This window comes from Micrasema longulum, unplaced genomic scaffold, assembly GCF_059751315.1.
Source record: "Micrasema longulum isolate JH-2025_06_02 unplaced genomic scaffold, ASM5975131v1 h1tg001113l, whole genome shotgun sequence".
Taxonomy (NCBI): domain Eukaryota; kingdom Metazoa; phylum Arthropoda; class Insecta; order Trichoptera; family Brachycentridae; genus Micrasema; species Micrasema longulum.
In genome coordinates this window covers 687,532-710,504 of record NW_028278301.1, presented here as the reverse complement: position 1 = coordinate 710,504, position 22,973 = coordinate 687,532, and the positions used below count along the sequence as shown (strand labels likewise).

The 22,973-nt window shown below is 32.4% G+C and overlaps 1 protein-coding gene across 1 annotated transcript; it reads right to left on the bottom strand.

Annotated features, from left to right (window-relative positions):
• Window positions 1-419: 419 nt before the first annotated feature.
• On the bottom strand, window positions 420-4,737 carry LOC148276980 (zinc finger protein basonuclin-2-like). The gene is made up of 2 exons (XM_088233499.1): window positions 4,511-4,737; window positions 420-4,401 (listed from the first exon to the last, which is right to left on the bottom strand). The coding sequence occupies exon 2, from the start codon at window positions 4,343-4,345 to the stop codon at window positions 2,105-2,107; it is 2,241 nt and encodes a 746-aa protein (XP_088089625.1). The 5' UTR covers window positions 4,346-4,401; window positions 4,511-4,737; the 3' UTR covers window positions 420-2,104.
• Between the last annotated feature and the right edge of the window lie 18,236 nt (window positions 4,738-22,973).

Genomic DNA, 22,973 nt, shown 5'->3' with positions numbered 1-22,973 from the left:
TGTTTATTCGATTTATTGGTATTTAATTGTTATGTAATCATATTTAGTAAAAAACATCATGAATATCAGAAGTTGTCATATTTATTACTGTTTTTGTTACAATAATATAAAATTATGCATAATAAACCGATTATTGTTGTGACAGTTTAATGAGGTAGGTATCGAGCGTGTTAGGACACGATTATAAAAATATAACCGTGAGAAAACTTTGTCAATTAAGTTGAAACAAACAAGAGAATATCACATCATCAGCTCAGACAGACTTTGTTGCACCTCCGATGGCTCTCTCGACACCTCGAATGACTTTTCTGATACTTCGAATACCCTTCCTGCCGAAATCTGATACCCAATAAATCATCACTTCGTGATTCTCGCCATCATCAATATCCAGGGAGACTAAACCAATAAAACACACCTTGTTCAAGTATAGACCATAATTTATTTGGGCCAAATATTGATTCGTGAATAACGAACAGTTTCAACATCGAAATATTCGAGATATATTTTACATGTAAATAAAGACAGCATTTTACAAACAGATACAATTTTAGCGAAGTCCCAGGCACAAGATAATGACTGACAATACTTTGAGTTGTACACAACTTCAACAGACAGTACAACTTTATTAGAAGATACATCGTGAGATGTCTAAGCAATAAAAATCTACTAGTATCGTTACTGCATTTACTCATTCACACTATCACAAGATATTAACGTTTAAAGTTAACAATAATGTTATACTTAATATCAAATTGTATCGGTGCACGAACTCGGAACATCACGAAGCAGATAATATTACAAAAATAGTTCAACCACACCCTGAACAGTGAAAAATCATCGGAATAAAAGATAACAGATCAAGAATAACAATAAACTTTTATGATTCATAAATAATCAATGCTGATTGTTAAAACCTTACTAAAATAATAATTGCAATAACGTTTGTGCATTGACCTCGCTGGATTAATACTCGATACAGGTGGATGGGCTTAAGTACATAAGAAAATATCACAAGAATGATTTTGAACTTAAAACAATATAATATTAATTATTATTTACATTGAATCGTTAGTCATTTGGTGGAGAGGAACACGAAACTTATAAAATGTGTACAACAAACTATAATTTCAAATCGGAACAAATCATTTTAATTAACATCGTGCAGTTTCATAAATTTGTAATATTTATTGAAAAAGCTGTAGATTTTAAAATAAGTTTTAATTATTATTGTTTTTACTTTGAAAATAAAATATATTGTTTTATCATTGCACGAATCCACGGTAGATAATGTACCTGCGTTGTATTTAAGTTTCTTTAAATGAGTTAAATTGAAAACATACATACACTTAAATTGGAGACATCTTATCAAACAGAAAAAGGTTAACATGACTGGCAATTTATTTGTAAAACATTGTTATTTTAGGTTCTATTTCTTATAATATTATTTGTGAATTAGTACATGCATTTGCCTTAAATAAAAATACTAGCCTACGTAGACATTTGCTCTGATTTTGTAATATAATTATGTAACTTACTAAGCTTAGTTTTGGAAATAATAATACTTAATACGATTACAAATAAAGCGTACGATAAATATGTTCTAATTCTCGGGTAACGACGCGACGCGAGAATCTCCATTTACAATGGAAGCACACTAAGTCCGTAAATAATAATATGTACACAATATTAACTATTAATCTAGAATTATCTACCATAAATAACGTTAAACTTAACCGCTCGACATGTTATTGTAAATATTTGAGGAAATCTTAAACGTGATATGCTAACACGTAGCTATGCAACATTACTGAGAACCACTACTCTACCGATACAAATTTGTCGCTCATTATAGAGTTCCGCTGCGCGATAAAATGTTTACAATTAAATTATTTAAGTCTTTCAAGTTTAGCGAGAAGTTTACGTGATACGTTTTTTTTTTTCTAATAAAATCTTCCCGAATACCTGAGGATTGCACAAATTCCGTATTAACTACTTCACACAATATTTATTATACACGAGTCGACCTAACCGTCACCGTGGAACTAGACGTCTCCCGAGCCTTCCCTAGGCACTTCCACTAGGTGGCTCAGGCGGAGAACTTACATCACGAAACGGGGACGTGGTGTTGGTACATCTGCTCCTGGCGCTCGCATAAGGATGTCATCCTTCTCAGGGGCTCGCTGGACTCACGAAAAAGCGAGTTGTCTTCTTCTCTGGGAGGATCAGCTCGGCCCGGGGAGATGACGGGAGGAGAAGATGCAGAAAGTGGGGACCGAGCATCTCTCCCGCCGGCACCAGCTCTACGCCAATACTGCTGAACGGCCTCCGAGACGAACACGGGAAGAGACGGCACAGATTCCCCTCCGTAGGGATGATATTTTAACGTTTCCAACGTAGAAGCTAAACCTTTGATATCAGCGTATAATCGATTCAGTAAATCCGCGTTGAAACCCATCCCGTTCGTTTGCGGCAAACTAGGATCTAGTCTTCCGATCTTTTGGGGCAAGTGGGGTGAAGACGTTGATAATAACTTTCTATGTAAGGACATGTTCGAGCTGTGACGATCTCTGCTCCTTTTCGATGGAAATGCCGCGTTGCAGCCGTTGATATCACACTGATGCAGCAGCTTTAAATGGACGTTTCGGAAGTGAATTCGCAACAAGAAGTGGTTCTGAAATATCTGCCCGCAGGCGGTGCACTTGTCGGGATTTTCCTCGTCAATCGGAATCTCTAGCGCGTTTAAATCTTCCGAGTGGCAGTGCATAATATCTCCCGAGGTGGTCTCGCTCTCCCCCGACGGAGATCGCATCCTAACCAGACTCATCGGCTCCTGGAGAAATTCGCTTTTGCACTTTATATCGCCGCCGTATAAATCGGAGCGTAGACGAATTTTTTCTCCACCCGAACGGCTCGAATTCGGAGAATTAATGATGTCGGATTTGTTGTCGATTATATTGTCATTAATTTCCCTTTTTACTTCAAAAACCTCACTTTTAGGTTGAGATAAATTGTCAGTTTTAGGCATTTTTAACGAAATTGGTTCGTCAATGGCATGAAATGTATTATTATTTTTCATATTTTCGTATGCTAGTACATCTTTTATATCATTACTCCGAAACATTTCAGAATTCATGTCTTCATCCGATAGGTTTAAATCGGTCGATTGAGAACAGCGGATAGGTTTTTCACTTTTACGCTTTCGTTTATTTGTAACTAGGATCAGTGGCTTTTCTTCGGTTTTGGGTGAAATTTCGGTGGGCTTGGAAACAAGACTAATAGGCGCATGTTCACTAATTTCAGGTTTTTCAATTTCTTCTTTAGGTATGGAACGTTTAGACGGCATACTCAAATCCTCCGGCTCGTCATTATTTCTCTTAACTTCTTCTGGAATTTCGGGAGTCGCAATTTTTTCGCTCATTTCCTGGCCGTATTTTTGATAATCCGCCAAGAATTTATTAATATTAGCGAGCTTCTGAATCTTTTCTTCGTCTTTTCTCGCTTGAGCTTCTTCTACAATTTTTCTATTAGCTTCGTGCATCTTATAGGCCGCATCTTCGTTGGAAGCACTCTGACGATAAAGTTTTTCAAAATCACCGAAACTAGGAACAGCACCGCGGGACATGACCGGCATTTGGTCAGGAATGAGCATAGGGAGCGGCAAGGGTAGGGGGCGGGGGCCGGGGAGGAGAGAAAAGGGTTGAGACGATCTACCATCATGAGCGGATATCTTCCGCCTCGTGTGAGGAGAATGGAGCTTGGGATTAGGATTAGCACTGTGTCGATTTCTGGATCTCCGAGAACTGAACATCATGGTACATCCTTCCACCGTACACTTGTGCATTTCCCGGAGGTGCACGGCTGAAAAGTGAATCTTCAGGGCACCCTTGTCGCAGAAGGTCTTGAGGCAGACGTTGCACTGAACTCTCTTCTTGCCGGTCGAAGGGTTGATGAACTGGATCCCCAAATTCATCGGCCACTGGTTGAGGTCGTGTCTTTTGCCCAAGATTCTAGACTGGTATGAGTCTGACGGAGACCTGGGCTCGTGACCACTGGGGTCACCGAGGTTGAAGGAAATGTCAGGAGAGTCTTCTCGCCCGCAGTCCTCGTCATCGGACTTGTAGGTTCTGGACTCATCCGTTGCCGAGGAGTTGGGGGACATTTTGCTGGCTGGCGTCTTATAAGAATCCTCATGATGAGAAGTTGGAGCACCTCCGAAACTTGCTCCGAGGTTGCGAAAGTCGAAGGGTTGTGATGGACGTGGAGGGGCGGAAGAATGCGGGGGCAGCAGGAAATATCCAAGACCCATCGGTAAAGGAGGCTTCGGGGGCGAATCCCTGTTTTCCATTTTAATATTTTTTTCTTTACTATTGGCTTCAAATCATTTCTTTCAAAAACGATATCCTGTAACAATACAAAATTTTAAATTAGAACAAATTTTAAAAAACATGTTGCGAAATAAAAAAATATTTTTTAATTTAAAAAAATCATTATGAACATGATAAAAACGCACCTTTAATTTATTTTTGAATATCGGTCAAAAGTCAATCACGAATAAACAAGACACGAGTGGTCTACACGGAACTGGTAACACCATCTATCAGAGAGCGCGGACACTGCACTGACCGTCCAAAAAAGTATTTTGTCGATATCCGTCACACACACACCGAAGACAAATGACTCGGCGAAGACTATTCCCAAAACACGCGTGCTTGCCGACCGGCGGCTCGGACGCGACTGAAAATTTCTTCGGAGGCACAGGTGACGCCTTCGAAGCCAGACAGGGACAAAGCGACAAAAAAGCCGCGCGACAAGAGGGAGACAACCATACCAAGTGTCCACAGACCGCCAGAAAGAGAGCCAACGATTTAAAATTCAAAGTGTTCTCAGCTCCTACTGCACGCGCAAGAATTAAATAAAGTCGAATCCTTAAAACGAACACAAATACACATTATTTAAATTTAAATTTTGAATTAAGAATAGAATGGTGTGTGTCAAATTAACGGTTTTATTAAAAGTATTTGTTTGACGTTCACGCAAATGAATACATACGTACTGATATTTTTTTTCTCGTTCCATTCGTTTTCTTATTTTAATTGGTTTTTTTTCTTGGGTTTGTCACCAAATTCACTCTCCGGTGTCGTTCGCGTGTAAGAGAGAAGGAGTCTCGATGGGTGGAGCTTGCGAGAAAGAGACGGAGACAGGAGGCGAGGCGATAGATCAATAGGACACTGGACGAAGATTATTTCTTCTTCTTCTCTAGCTGGTGGGGGGGAGGTGGAGCGGCAGGGGCAGAGAGGTAGCGACACCGGGCGGTGAATTACCCAAAATTGGAGACGAGTTAGGTGGGACCTTCTATTTTCGATTTGCTCGGAATTTAAACGGAATAAATAACGTCGCTGTCAAGAGAAATTTATTTTACGAGAGAATTCACAGAACTTTTAAGTAAACAATTTACCCATAAAACTTCTAGTAAAAGAAAAAAGTTTGACTCTACCGAATTTTTATTTTCTACCTTTATTTTTTGATAATTCCTAATTTCTTAGTTTACGTGTTCGTAAAAGTAAATTTTATAGTAGCCTTGGATAAAAAATAATTAGTGTTTTATTTTTTTTAATTTACAGCAATTTACATTTAGTTTAATGAGTAGTAAAAGCTTACATACATATTTTTTTATTTTTTGCTGGGGGGTCATCCAAACTGCCTTATTTGGAATTACTTCCCTGTTCTTAGACAGCAAATATATTTTTTAAAGTTATTTTTATCTTTGTTTTATCAATAATTAGCGCTTTCACTCCCCGACATCTTTAGACTGACACTGAAAATACAAGTAGGTATCTAAATGATTTGATCCAAGATTAGCCGATATTTCGAGAGAGATAGAAAAACTCTTTAGTAGATGAATATTGATCAGACCAATCGTAAAAAAGTCTTTGACAAAAAAAAACATTGCTTTTTTATATAAGTAAAACCGATGGGAAGGACCACAGTCTTAAAAACGGTTTTGATTGTGTGGAGAGAATACTGATCAAGCAAGGTTACCTTTTTTTTCTAATATAAAACAAATACAATAAATTCTTATCCTAAGAATATTAGATTTCAGTTTTAGTTGGCAAATATTTACACATTACTAGGATATCAAAACATTGTTTGATAATCTCCTCTCTTCCCCTCCTTTTATTCACTTTTTCCCAATGAAGACTAAAATCGATATTAATTTATTTAGTGAACATAGGAAGGTACAAACATTTTTTTTCCGCCTCGTAGTCTAAAAATCAGCGCAATTGCCTGCCATACAAAAATTCTTGGGTTTGATTCCTGAAATGAAATAAAATATTAACACTAGAATATTTTACTGTCCCTGAGCTGACATCTGAAGCGAAAGATTAATCATCTTACCTTCATATAATCAAATATAAAAAAAATGCTCAAGATACGCCGCGATCGGTGTAGCAATGCAGTGCCCTATGCACCATTCGGTGGGGAAAGGGTGTGATTATGACACATATTTACCTACCTAACAGTCTGTTTGAAAAAATTAACATATATTATTTTATTCGTTTGTGATGGATATTGTCTTTTGACAATGAGCCTAACAATGTTCAGAAAGTCAAATAAATATAAAAAAATACTCGCAAAGTAAATAATATTATTATTTCCCATTATTTCTCTTTATTTTTTCTAATGTTTCAAATTATTCAATTATATGTTTATTCTTTAATTTAATGTTTTTTTTATTTCTTTTTCTACTTATTAAATATATACGTTTTTTTTTTCTTTTATACATTTTTTCAGAGCATCAAAAACAAAAAAAAATATGCTCATTATTTTATGCGTGTGCAATAATAACGTCTCTACTCTTGTATTTTAATCTTAATCAAAACCAATGTCTGAGCACCCGATGACAAACTTATATTTATTATAATAAAATAAATAAAACAACATTGTTTTTAAACACTAATTTTTATTTTCCATCGACCGGTTTCAAAGCAAACAAGTTTCTTCTTCAAGGTTTACGTAACTAATTAATTGATTCCTTTTTTAAAAAAATAGTAAAAAATAAAAAAAGGAATCAATTCATTAGTTACGTAAACCTTGAAAAAAAAGCTTGTTTGCTTTGAAACTAGTCAGGGGAAAATAAAAATTAGTGGTTAAAAACCAAGTTGTTTTATTTATTTTATTACAATGAATAACCACAAAGTAAGTGCTTCAAATATAAACTTTAATATTTATTAGTTTATTGGGACAAATATGTTCTACTACTTTTTGTTTATCTTATTATAATATACCTATTAATGTTGAATTACATGTGTATTTTATTGAATAAAGTCTCTATTAAGAAATATATTTTTAAAAATAGATAAACTTATATTACCATCGTAATAATATATGTGTAAATTTACTTATTTTATTATGGAAATTAAAGACGTGCGATAGGTACTTTAATCGCCAAATTTGTAAAAACCAGTGATCCGGTCTCATCGCTTTTTTGACATCTTCGAGACTGGTATCGTTATTACATTTTTGAAATTAAGTATCTAAAACTTGAATTTTGGCAATAGAAACCTTTTTTACGGGAGCAATAATACCTACATGTTGACAAGACGCCCAGACATGGGATGCGCTCCGAAGGATTTGACTCATTTGTAATCCAGTAGAAATATCTGAAAACTAGATCGAATTAAACATATTTATTGGCTACAACATAGTTGTAGTTTCTGTTATTTAGCAAACGCGCCTGAGTTGACTTGTTATGTCAACAAAAGCAAAGCTGCTAAGTTCGTGTCGAGTTATTTTGGAGTCTAGTTGAGCCACTCATGTAAACTATGGCGCCATAGTTATTCTGCAAATAGCCTATCATTTTTGAACAGGGGTGTGGTCCCACGGCTAGCGTCGTGACACAAATCAGAGGTCCGAAGTTCGAACTGCACTCTGACGTGACTCGATTCTCATTTTATCATCATCATCTTCAAACCCGTATCTGTACTCGATATACTATGTTTGTTATTCATAAAAATACTATATACATACCTTAGTACTAAGTGCCAAAGCAGTAAGTAACAACTACTACTGTAAAATAATATTTTTTACAATTAATATGAATCAAAAATACAAATTTGGAATTTGTGTGATAAGGAATGAAAAAAATTGTATTTAAAATATCGTAATCGTCTAGAAATCAAAATTATTGTTTGAATTTCACAAACGCATTTATTTATTTACTTTACACGGCTCGCAGAGTCTTTTACCTTGCAAAATACATATTTTATAAACTTTAAACCCTTCGTTATAATGTGAAAAAGGAAAAAATAAACACAAGTTTTATTAAATTTTACAAGTCAAATTTAAAATGGTAAAAACAAAATGATATTTTATTTAATGAGGTACAAAAAATAAGTACCTATATTAAATGCAAAGATCAATAAAAAGAAATTAAATCTCAAAAGTATTGGCGTAATAGGAGACAAAAAAAATACCTACCTAACCAGGTACTTTCTTACGATTGGTACGCACTACGCATTCATACATAATGAAATAACGGCATTTGAATTTTGTACTTTTTTTATTTTTTAAATTCAAATTTCGAACGCGAACGTTACACAAAAGAACATTTGCAAATTTAATTTTTCTGCAATAAGTGTCGCTTTGTATTTTGGATCATTTTCAATTTCTACGTAAAATTACAGAAGTATCGTTTGCAAGAAAATCGAGCGAACTTATTCGTGGTAAAACTGTAAGCATCGTCAAAAAGTGACTGCTAGCGCCATCTCTTAGCAAATGTAATAACCAATAAACTTCTTTGTGCGTCTTTTGAAATTTACCTGCCTGTTTCGTTTGTTCTCCGATTACGAATTTTGTTTCAATTTTTTTTATACGTATCACCGAGACGAATACTTTACTAAATATATACCTAATATGATTTTAATGTAAATATCAATAAAATTCCTAGGTTAAGTTTGATTCTTTTGTTTTATTTGACCAACGAGCGCTTTTGCGTAAATTGGCATCATAAAACTAAGCCTATGAATTTTATGAATTTTAATTTATTTTATTTTTGTTTTATTTTATTTATTTTTGCACCACAACAGGCCAGGAGGCCTAATTACAGTGGTGAATTACATCACAGAATACCCAGGCTTGAGGAAAATCACACTTTATTTTTTGTGTTCTCACCGGGAATCGAACCCGGAACCTTCCGGGCATGAGTCAGGCGTCTTGATCACTACAATACGGAGGCCGCAAAAACAGTTTGAAACGGTACATTAATAAATTATGGATATCCAGATATTAAATCAAATCTAATTATCACTAAATTATAGGTATATTATGCTAACACTTTTTAAGAACTAACTTATTTGCTAAGCATGTATTTATTTTTAAACGGGTTCACTGAAATATTTCACTATCCCTGGGCTGGCACCCTGGCAAGTGTGAGGCTGATCACTTTACCTTCGACAGATGATCAAAATACGCTGCGTTTATGATCGAAATACTGCGTAGGTACTTATGCAGTACCCTGTTCACCACTAGGTGAAGATCATAATATATTTTTTTAAAAAGCAGTTGATCCAAAAATTGTTTTCTTTTTTTTAATTTCCATATTTGAGCATTGTCTTACCTACATATTTCTTACGCCAGCATATTCAAATGTCAATAATTCGCTTTTACTTAAATAGTGCTCACACGTAGACAATACAATGTTGTCCTGTGCCAGCATCGCGCCTATTGATCTCACGCGAACATAAATTTAGAGAACGGGGCAATGGATCGAGACACTGTCTTAGAGATAGCGGGTTATCTCCGTAAGACAATTGATTACCCTAACCACTGCCCACGGGCGCATTTTTCTCGTGTGAGCGCCCAATGACAAGACAGTAGGACAATAAACGATTAATCGGCGCACGTGAGTCATCCCCGTGCATTTTTATTATTTAGTTTGTCCTCCAACAATTCCAATATTATTTGATAAAAAAAAAATCACCTACGTCGAGTATTCACCAGGGGCGAACCGGTATAGAAGCGATTATGCACAGCTTACCATTATATTTGACTAACCATAATAATGTTTTATTGTAGCTTTATTAACAGAAAAACAAATAAATAATTACCATTTATTAAAAATCATTTCCACCGTTTGTATTTTTATCCTAATATAAATATAAATTTTAATAAAGCGCGCCCCGCGCCTGTGGTGAGTCAAGAAACTAGCCGATTATTTCAGCTTTTTTCATACAAATATGTATACTATATTTTGAATGTCTTAACCCCAGTGCTGGTTTTTTCTCCTAATTATTTGAAGATTCTTGATTTTGAAAAAAGTATTTCAAACATTATTTCTTAAGGACTATTTTTCTCTAGATGGTACTTTTGACATAAGACCATAATTAATTTCATGCGTCATATTGCAGGACATATAGCACTCCACGCGGCCGTTTTTAGCACTAGAAATTACTAGAACAATGCGGCCAGTTGACAATTTGACATTTCAATTGAATACCTCATATTGACTGAATTCATAGTGGTATTTTTTATTTATTCTTTGATTAATTATATATTAAAGTAATGGATAATATATCTATATAATATAATATATCACAAAGTTACATCGTTTGAGTTGATTTCATGGATGAGAGTTGTTGTATCACACAGAACCACGGAAAAATATCAATTTATCGTTTATATTACTTACATTATATTATGTACCTCCTATGTAGGTACAAATATATGATATTTTCTATAGCTTACCTGTAAATAAAATCACCATTCGCCACTGGTATTCACTTCATATTATCTCATTGTCCCTTCCTGCGCGATCGGGACTCTTTACGGATCTGGGACAGGACAATATTATAGTGTTGTCTATAGCATTGTCCTCGGGGGAACTCAGCTTTAATGTTGCATTTCTATGGTAGGAGATGGTGCGGCTTGAAATACTTTCATGGAAATACGAATTGCGGTATTGTGTCCCATTTCAGATTTATTAGTTTTCCACATTTTACTTGTTTTATAAAAATGAAAGTTTTGAGTGTTTCGGTGGGGTTAGTTGTGACTGTCACGACTAGTCTCCATCTTGATGTAAAAACTAACCCTTTCTGACTATTTTCAACTAAAATGCTAATGCAAGTGAATTTATCAGACGAAAGTGTTTCATGTATCGCTAATATTGAAGGCAAAAATACAACATTTCAAAAACTAAATATAAAATATTTCACGTTTTACACACGGAACAGAAAAATACCTGAGATATTTGGAGGAAAAATTAATTTAGCACTTCAAAATCACAGTTTGTCGTTTAATTTTAATGAAATTGACCGCACGAGGTTCACACGAAATAAAGTTGCGTAAGTGGCGCTAGGTCAATTACCGCGTTTTTAAATGCGTTGTCATAACCTGCCCCTATCGCAATACGCCCCACCGTCCCCTACTACATAGGTATAGCAATCGCTGCATATCTCGATTCTTTTTTGCAATACAAAGGCAAAATGATGTCTTACACTTCATAAGCCAGTCCCTAGAAAATGAAATACTTTACAGCAGAGTATTTCATAGTAGGTAACTGGAATGATAATTTAGCACCCTATGCACCATTAGGTGCGAAAAAGGAATGATGATTATGAAACGTATCGTAAGAACGAAAAAACATTATCGTGCACAATAATGGGTACGGACGTATTACTTTATTTACGAGTATTTATATAGTTTTAGGTTTACAAGCAGTACAAGATACCGAATCAATATTCATAAAATTCAAATCAAAAACATGGTGTAACCTCAACAAATTGTATGTGAGTACAAAAAGTATCTGTAAAACATTAAAAAAAACAAAAGAATTGTAAAAGGCTGCACTAAAAAAATCCATTGCGCGCGGCGTTGTAACATCGTGTTGCCTCAAAAAAAAAACGGAATATTCTGAAATTTCGACACCGGCCACTGAACAGCGTCTCTGTCTTCCATGTTATGAGTTCTATCTTTATGCTCTCTCTTATACAGATGTATTTCTGTATTGGCGGACATTATTTTTTGCTTAGCAAGGATAATTAATTATTAAATAATTATAATAATAAAAATACGTATATAGTTTTATTCCACTTATATTTATATTTTTTTCTTAGTGACCAGGTTTCGTTGTGACTGACATCGTCAGACTGGCGATGTCAGTCACGACGAAATTCATGACGAAACCCGGTCACTGGTAAATTTTTTTAAAATAAAAGTGGAATAAAACTATATACGTAATTTTATTACTAAAATAAAAAATGCAGTTCCACCAAGAAATGTCAGTAGAAAAACTCAATTATTAAATAGATATTTTTTGTATTAAAATCCAGATAGGTATACAAATTTTACTTCCCAAATCCAATGTGAAAATGTCCATACAACCTCATTATTAAAACAAGTAAGAGAGACATTATTTCAAGTCTTGTATCCTATGTGGACTGGTGTGACATCACAAAGTTAAATATCAAATGGTAATAATGTTTTAAATATAAAACAAATATGTAAATATATTAAAAGAATTAAAATAAATGTATCCTTCCAATGTTTCATTCAAAGATAAATATGTCTCTTTAATAACTCAACGATCTTATTTATTTGATATTGTACTCCCAGGTGCCTATAAATCGTCATAATTACACCCACCGCCCCATTATAACGACACATTTTTAAGGCCTCATTATTAAGTAATCCCTCCTACAATATTCGTTTTAATCACGTCACGGCTAGCCCATAAAAAGGTAACAAGAAAACTTACTTAAGATTGCCATAAAAAAATACACGACGAAATATTTAAAATCCTATGGAGGCAGTTTCCAATTACTGGTCTTAAATTATTTCATTTAGGAATATTTATAAGGGTTGGGGGTTAGAAAAATATTATAGCCGGTATGTACCTACATCTGCTCCCTAATGCTTTAGGGCTTTAGGGCAATGCATTTAAAAAAGCGATTAGATCGATACATTTATTGAAAACATCAACAACAATTTGAGTATTTCAAATATATTTATTTATTTGACGGACTTATGAAGTCCATTTTAACCAAGGAACTACAAAACATCAAATCACTGCTACATTTTAACCCTTAGACTGCTAAACAACGATATATCGTTGTTGTTAATCCCTATCATAAAGTTCTAACTAGACTGATGCTGACGTCATAATCCCCAAAAGGGTAAATGAATTCGGGAACTGCTTGTTGCACTTAACCGTCAGTGGTATGAAACATTTTCAAAACATAAAAACTACTTATTCGACGGGTTATTATTCAGTTTCGTACCTATTTCAGCCCTACGGAAAATTTAATACAAAATATGTTTTCTTACGCGCGGTGAAAATTCGAGCATCAAATTGTACAGCAAAGTTTCTTGAAAATTAATAAAAATTAATATAAAATATTTTAATAAAAACGAACTACTTTGAACGACGTCACTTGTTCAAATGAATCAACCAATGATAAGAGGGTTGTGGAAGATTTTCGGTTTTCTAATCGTCAATGGAGCAATCAACAGAACAAATCAAAAAGAAGCGGAAGAGAACTTGCGACGTCACACGCGGATTAATTTCGGAAATACAAAACTTTAAAAAATCGTAGCGCCGATAATACGATACTTAAAAATTGAAAAAAAAGCTTTGTTTAGTAGTTTATTAACAAATATATATTTTTATTTAAACAACTAAATTTCCTCATAATACATTTACTTATGATGTTTAAATTTGCAGTGCTTTAAAAAAAAGAGAAACAACTAAACACAGGAAACTTCTAGCTAGCCGGGACCGGAAACAGGGAATTTTTTACATTGCAAAAACAGTGAAATAAAAAATAAATCATTTTAATATTTAGAATTTTCAATCACTTATATGATATTTGAGAAAAATAATTACATTTTGTGTCTTCCCTACTATTATACCCGATCCAGTGATTACAAAAATATTTATGTATTTCCGTAATGAATAACTAATTGAATACTTTACCTTTAATATAATAACTCTTATCTAGTAAGGTCCCTATATCACCGGAAAACCCGTAATTAAGAATATAAACAAATAAGTAAAGAGCCATAAAATTTAAAAACAATTCACCATGGAACCTAAATGATTGTCAATTAGGACGTTTGAATATTAAAAAATCATTTGTTGATTTATTATAATGGGTACCTACAGTAATGTGAAATTAAAATGTTTTAGCTGTTCATTAGGTAGTAATTATTACTCTACAAACAAAAGTAATTATTACTATACAAACTCTATTCTAGAAACTGTTCTACAAACAAAAAGTTGTGGTAAATAAAGTATATCAGCTCGATCTTGATCCAAAAATATTTCAGAAATGCTTCTTCGATTTTGAGCTCTTCATAAGAGTCATATAAACTATCATCACTATCACTTAGAAGTTGATCGTTATTGTCGAATTCACTTTCGGAATAGGTTGAGTTGCTAAGCTTCCGAGTTTCTAGGTGAGGTATTATTATTTCTATATCACTTTTAATATCCGTTATCATTTTGAATAATATACTTTGTATATTTATTCACAATAAAAATGACCCTTTGCAGAGTTAATTTGCCAATAAGAGTAACAAAGTAAGATTAAAAATATATATAAATGTACACAATATGTAATTTACCACAACTATTTGTAATTTCAGCAACTGTTGTCTATCTCGCTCAATCCATTATGCGTGAACTAGCTATTAGTGAAACGGAATATTTTTCTTGGAAGTGATATCAATTTGTGCGACAGTTGTACGAAAACATTATTTTTTAAATTAAAATTATATTTCTTTTTTTTTTTCATTTCATTTTTTTTTGCACCACAACAGGCCAGGAGGCCCAATTACAGTGGTGAATTACATTACAGAACAACCAGGCTTGAGAAAAATCACATTTTTAATTTTTGTGTTCTCACCGGGAATCGAACCCGGAACCTTCCGTGCGTGAGTCAAGCGTCTTGACCACTACACTACGGAGGCCGCCAATATTATAACATCAACCAAGAAATAACATCACTTCTTAGTACATTTACCCGTTATCATGAAGTTTCAATCTAAATAACTCCATACAAACATTTGGACATACTCAAAATATTGTTGATCGAAATAACTTGCATAAAAAATTTAAAGTATTTTTAGGCATTACCTAGGAGGTGAAATAATTTATCCAGATGAAACTCGCCGAATTCGATAAAGGTTTCAGCTCTTTTAGTTTGCAAAAGTCAACAGATGCAAGAGTTGAGGTAATGTAAAAATAATCATGAATGGTGAATATTTCGCAGTGTGTAAAGTGGTCATTTAAAACAGCCAATGACAGATCAGAAGTCCTGTAAATGCCTAGACTTCCACATTCCCTTGGCAAAAATGTGTTCCCTCTCTGTTGCAACAAATTCCAAGATATATTTTACTCAAATTTTGTTTAGCATGCATTGATGGAAGTGGTAGGTTTGATAATAAGGGCACTTTGCCCCGCAATCAACAAAAAAAACCATCATAATACTGTCATTTCAATAATAACTATTAAAACAATGCGCCTTGAGATTGCTGTGCGAGATCATTTTTATTTTCGATTAAGAAAGGGTTTACAACCGCTGTACGAGAATGTGTTGCGGGCGGCACGAGTTATCTATCTTGCTCACTCCACTGGGCTTGAATTAGATATTTATGAAATGGAAGATTTTTCTTGGAATTGCTATTAATTTTTAAAACAGTAGTGTGTTTGGAAAACAACGTATTCGATAAAATATTTTAAAAATGTATTAATAATAATATTTCTGATTAGATTCTTGAAAAACTGCGTAGCAGCGTAAGGGTTAAAGTAGGTTTGAGGTCTTGGGTCAGCATGAAAGGAACAGATAGACACATTTTTCAAAAATTCATTAAAATTTAAAAAAATAAATTCATTCTGCAAATAAATCATGTTTTCGTAATAATATGTTAATTTAGTTTTTCTTTTTTTTCTTCTTTTTTTTCATGTTCATTTCATACAATATATATATATATGCTATTAACTTTATAATAATGAAAAAAGGAATGGCCCACGCTCAGACGCTGAAGTCTTTGTGGGCATTTTTCTCAATTCATGATATAGCTTAATTTTAGGATGTATTTTTCTGAAGTGTATTTTTATAATTATATTTCTTTGTAAAAAATATGTGTATGGAAAAATAAAAAAAAATAAAAAAAAATGGTAAATACAATTTCTTATAATAGATATAGGCACTTATAAAATAAAATACAAATAGAGAAAATAAAAGCTAGGACAAAAAAAATAATCTTTGCAAGTACAATGATGAACTAATTTTTACAAATTAAATGAAATATTTCAATGCTTTCTATTTCTTTAGGTAACTCAATTTAGAGATTGTACAATATGTTTCAAGACTCTGTTTTTCTCCTCATTGGTAATCTGATCATTTTTTAAATCTCTAGTTTCATATGTATGACGTTGTCGGTTAAATTTTATAATATTTTTTTTCCCCCTTAATTATTGTATGTATAAAAATATTGTTTACCTTGTATTAATAACATGCCACTGGCAAAAAAAGACGCCAATACGGACAAAAACCATTCAATGATTATCATCCATGAAGTTAGCTACAGTTTACAGCAATACAACGGGCCGTAGGTACTCAGGTCAAGAATTCCAAGCGCAAACCGAAACGGTTCGTTACACGTTTGTTGTTAAACTAAAAACCTACCCAAAAATTTGGAACGCTTTTGTTCTTAATAATTGAGCTAAAGGGCTTCTGTACTTTGAGTTTTTTCCTGTATAAAAATATATTTTTACCGCGTTATGTAAAATTGAATATGCATCGTAACCTTAGAACATTTTGCTAACTGAAGAGGACAATAACCAGATAATGTAATATTACGACGCACTGTAATGGGTAACTTTCACCCCTTTCATTTAAAAATAAAGCTGCCTCCATTTTTGCGCGGAAAAAATGAGTGAAGAGAAAAAATCACACTTGAAATCGGGAGCGGGAGGGGGAAATGGGAAAATGGAGGGGGAATGCGAACGGACAGAATAATGTTCTATCTTTACTTACACTTTACAATCCTTAATGTTCTTTGCTTAATGGAATATTTCCATTAAAACGTTATTACGAGCTGTTGAACAGTCACAAAATAACACTGATATATTTTACATTGAAAAATGTGAACGCTATTTGATTTATCATCGTCCTTTATTTATACGCTGCGCATATTACATAACCTAACTACTGCATGGGTACCTACTCTAAATACGAAAAGTAAAAAAAACCGAGAATAAATATATATAGTATATATAATATGGACAACGCACGTTGGATTATATTGTTCCAAAAATATTTAATATGTTGCCACTTGACATGAAAACATGTCAAAATAAAAATTAAATTATGTTTTAATTACGTAAGTGGTTAGTAAACAGAGTGTTCCTATGTTGATTTATTCTTTAAGTAAAACTTTTTTTTATCTTTCATTGAATACATTTTTGTTATTTTCTTAGGTTAACTTTTTCTTTTATTTCGTTCTTATTTTGTTTTTATATTTTAGATCTTAATTTAAATGAGTACTTTTAATTTTGTTATTATTTTTTCTGTAGATATGAATTGAAATTTTCGATTTGCTTTGTTTCATTTTTTATCTTGTTTTGATTACATTTACGAGCACACACTATTTATATATGTATTTTTTTTCCTTTATTTAAAATATATTCAAGTAAATTGCTATTCTTTAATATTAATTGTATTATTTTACTCTATTTTCTTACTTTAAAAAAAATATATATTTTTTAAAATTATTTTTATCTGGTTTTGTTGAGTTTTTTTTTTCTTAATAATATTTTTCAAAGCGTCAAAACAAAATTATTTATGTTATTTATTTTGTACGCATACATTATTATGTACTTTTTATTTGATTATTAATTAAAACTAATGTCTGAGCACCCGAAGACAAACTAATAATGAATAGTTTATTCTCTTATTAATCTGTCTATTAAATTTTATACTGTACCATTTAAATTTATGACTATTATTATTATTATTTTTTTTTTTATCAAAATCAATTAAATTAATTAAAAATCCCTACGCTTTCATTTTCCCTCTCTTTCGCAACCAAATTCAGACCAATAACTCACTAGGACGGAAATCCAGCCTGTCTACAAATATTTGTACTTACTAAAAACATTGTCTGAGCTTTGAGATTGAATTATTTTTAATGTGTTGTAACCACCTTCTAAAAATATTGTTTTTAATATGTTTTTTTCTTTATTTTTTATTATTTTTAAACATAATATATTTTGATTGTTTAGAACGGAGATATTTGCCCTAGGCATCTTTATGTAATACGATAAATTAATAAATTATCTAGCAAATATAAAATTAATAAATCGTCTGGTAAATTAGTTTACAATGACCGACCAAAACAATATTTTCAGTCAAAACCGAAATCGAATTTCGGCTTTTGATCTTGTTGAGGCCGAAATCGAAACTGGTTTAAATAAGCTAAAAGTCGTTTCAAAACGCCCAAAATAAGTATTTTTATTGTTAAAATTTACGACTACATTAAAATAAGTTTTGAATACATTATTACTATTTTAATTTATTTTAGTGTATTTTGTACATATAATTTATATTTAACAGTTCTTCAATGTACTAAAGGAATTACAAAAATAGTATCGAGTCATAAAATACTCACAAGTACAGCCGAACGTAATCCGACACATCCCGACCAAGGTTTCAGCTGAGCCAAAGTTTCCGCGGAGAAACCGCGGCCGAAATTCAAATTGTTGGCCGAAACTGGCCAAAACCGAAACCGAGACTTTGGTCAGTCACTATTAGTTAACAATGAAACTAATTGTTTTCTAGCCTCAAAAATTATTTTAATATCTTATCTTCAATATTTTATTTAATATCAAACCGGGTTGTGGTCCCGTGGTAGGATTGTGGCCTCATGGGCTAAAGGTCCGAGGTTCAAATCCCACTCTACCATAACTCGATTTCAATTTTTCCAGCACAAGTTATTTACGACTTTTAGGAAATGGTCCAGAAATTTGAGTAAATAATAAGAACTCAAGTATTTCTCTTATTTTATTTTTTAAAAACTTGCAAGGATAAAATTGTGCGTAATATTTTCAAATGCCAAAGAGATTTGTGAACAAAGCTATCCTTGATAGAGATATATTTCTGGTTTTATTAAAAGTGAAAGCAACGCTTTATAATATGCTTTTTGGAGTTAAGTAAGGGGGATGAAACAGCTAAATGAGAAACAACACTATTATGTCTACTTCTCAACCCCTAAACCCCAATCTTACGACCTGTCCCATTATTACAATGCGGCGTTATAAGATTTGCAGATTTCAGTCGATAACGAACATACATACTTAAGATACTGATTTGATATTATAGCCAATTTATTAAATATATTTTTCTTTTACTAATTACATTGAAAATCAATATTTTATCAATATATTATTTTTAATTGAGAGAATATGGATTTTCAAACATAACGAATGGTGAATGATATGAGAGGCATAAAACGATTACTCGAACCAGTAATTGATTGGTCATATGCTCTGCAAATGCTAAGTGTTACGTACTGAATTTACATTTTCTATACTGGCAATTCATATCAGACTGTAAATATTCCGTTTCTATGCAAATTCTTCCTCTTTTAAAATATTTTTCGTCTACCGTCCTGTGAGCAAGTCACATGTGAAAAGTTGTCACTCTGATAAATCTTTATCATATCCTGCGTCAGCATATTTCGTACAAAGTGAAGTAAGTGTGGTATAAACAGGTTAAATTATACAATTCATCATCATCTACACGATACCGGTATCCGTGCTGCAGCAATAGTGAAGTGCTCCATATAAGAAACAATCGGAAGAACTTTAAAAGTGAGTAACAAATTCCATACAGTCCACTAAACTCTTATTTCCTCTGTTATCAGTGAACAATACCAGGAAGGCATTGAGTTGACTAAACATTTATTTTTGGTCCTTCAACTTGGATTAATATAAATTTCTAAAAAAATCATTATTCATTCATAAAAACATTATCAGTCAGTTAACTCGACTCGTAGATAAAATGAATACGTTTATGTACAGAAGAACTACGTTTATCCGAACTTTAATCCTCTGTATTTACAAATATCCGAATCGTTATAAGACCCAGGTGCTTGTAAACCAGTTTCTTCGTCAAAGTAATTAACTTTGCTGGACATGTTCAAGTAATTTTTTTATGTGATTCTAATCGCTGTATTATTTCAAAAGCAATAAAAATGTAATCTTAGCGTACATTTTGGATTTTCATTAAAATATGATCTTAATTTTATATTAAATCTTGTAATCTAAATATTTACATATCTGGATTATGACTGGCACTCATTGTTCCGGATAGTAAATGTTTTACTTTTTTTTTAAATATAGTTTTATCCATTAAATGTCTATGTACTAAAGTGTCGTTTTTTTTTAATTCTTATATTAATTTATCGTATTACTCTAATGATTTGGCCAAAAAACTTGCCAATTTTAATAAATTCTTAAGACGTATGACATTATTGTACCTAACGTGCAAATTGGAATTAAGAAATATTTTTTTCAACTTAAAATTTTGGCACATTCATTTTGTACCTCAGAGACAGACGGATGCAAATCCAAACATCAAATGTTTAAAACAAGCTTTAATAATCTTCCTTAATATTTTTAATAATTTAAAGCATTAATTTGTATTTTGAGTATCACTGTACATTGATTCTTTCATTATAAGGCTTATATTTCTTCAAAATAAATGGACATGATCATAAGCTGGATACGAAAATCGAAATGTCATTTCACCAAATTCTGGATTTGCATCCGTCTACCTCTGAGGTACAGAATTTAAAATTTCCTTTTTTAATCTTTGTTTTTTTCATAATCATTTAATTAAGTTCTACTTATGGTTTAATCTTTTCTTTTTTTTCTTTTTTTTCTTCTTTTTTTGCACTACAACAGGCCAGGAGGCCCAATAACAGTACAGAACACGCAAGCTTGAGAAAAAAAAAATTTAATGTTTGTATTTTCACCGGGAATCGAACATGGAACCTTCCGCGCGTGAGTCAAGTATCTTACCTGTCATACCACAATATCTAAATTTTTTGCTTTTGTAAAAAGGCCACTAAAACCAGCCAATGTTACTTTCTTACAATTCAATTCAATGTCCAATACTTATTTTGTTTTATTTTGTATCGCATATATTTTCTTTTTTTTTTTGCCAATAAACGCCGTATTTTGGCACTGAACCTGAATGACAGATCATAAGCCCTGTAAAAACTTAGACTTCCATATTTCCTTCTCTAAAATGTTCTCCATCTCCATCTCTGTTGTAAATTGTTCATAAAAATACAGGTACTTGTAATTTGTTAAAGAAATAAAAAAGTAATCCACTACATACTTAATCTATATATTACTAATATTAAATTATTTATTTAACTAGAGCAACTTTTACTTGTACACGCCAAAAAAAAAATCGTCGATTCGTAAACCTAAATCATCAAAAGCTAAAAGACAAATATGTAACGGATAGGGCGATAAAACTATAGACATAGGTACCTAAAACTATATGAAATGCAAACAGTGCTCTATTTATTAAGTAACAATGTCCTTACATAAATTCAATTTCGTGACAGAAATTTTGTTTTGACTTTGTCGATAAGATATCGATATTTTTTTACCGACTATTTGTAATCGAGAGCCTGATCACCCTTGTATCATCTCATAGTTTATTCTGAATAGCGGGTGACGGTTTTCTTTTAGCATTGGTTAAACAAATCAAACCCTTTGTCGTTTGCACAATAATTATGTTAAAAGAAAGAAATTTTAGAAAAATCGATTTGAAAAATCATTGGTGATATTCCAACTAAAATAATTAGAGCATCAAATTATTCGGCCGAATTTCTTAAACATGCGCGAAAAAAATATTAAAAAATATTATTATAAAAACAAACTATTTTTAACGACGTCACTAGTTCATATGAATCTACCAATGATTAGAGAGTTGTTGAACATTTCAGGTTTACTTACCTTCAAAAGACCAATGAAGAACTAACCGAGAAGAAGCGGAAGAGAAGTTGAAAGGTCACACGCGGATTAATTTCAGAAATACAAATCTTTAAAAAATCTAAGTGCTGACGATAATCAGCGCTTATATTATGGCTAATAGTGCATAGAGCACTGCATTGATCATTTTTGTTACATGAAGGTCAGATGATCTGTTTTATGCATCAGGTATCAGTTTAGAGACTATGAAATATTCTAGTGTAAAAACATTTTTTTCATAAAAATATTTCATGTCAACCGTATCGGGAATCAAACCCGGGACCTCTTGCATGGTTACCTACTTACCTTACACCCATCTACAATAAATATCCCAACACTTCTTGCAGCTACATAGCGCATTGATGGTTGGGATTCCGGTTCCTTGTTTCCGATTATAATATAATCGAATTAGGATTACAGATTACAGTATTTTACAAATAAAAGCTGGATTACAACACATCCTGCAGCTAAAAAGCGTATAGACGGTTAGAATTCGAAACCTTATTGATGAATTTCGAATCATTTGTTAGTTTATGATATTTACGCTTAACAAACATCTTGCAGCTATAAAACGCATTGATGAATGGCATTCTCGAAATCTAAAAATAATTTTTTTTTTAAATATACATTATGCATTGTAAACTAGTCAAGTGTTCACGATAAAAAGTAAACAATAAACTACTAAATAAATAAGGCACTGTTTTAACGAACTAAATTATTGATACTATTTACTAATATAAACTTTAGATGTATTTGTTTTTAACAGACGTCATGTTAATTTTTGTTGTACATTTTCCACTGGTTTATAACAAAATTTGTTAAAGAAACATTTTCAAAAAAGGTACATTGAACCGTAAAATAAAAAATATAGATGTATTTTTTTCTATTAGTTTCAAACCAAATAAAGTGTTACAGGAAAGAGAAA

Excerpts from the sequence above, each read along its gene's own strand:
- LOC148276980 (XM_088233499.1), bottom strand. The coding sequence starts at position 4,345 with ATGGAAAACAGGGATTCGCCCCCGAAGCCTCCTTTACCGATGGGTCTT.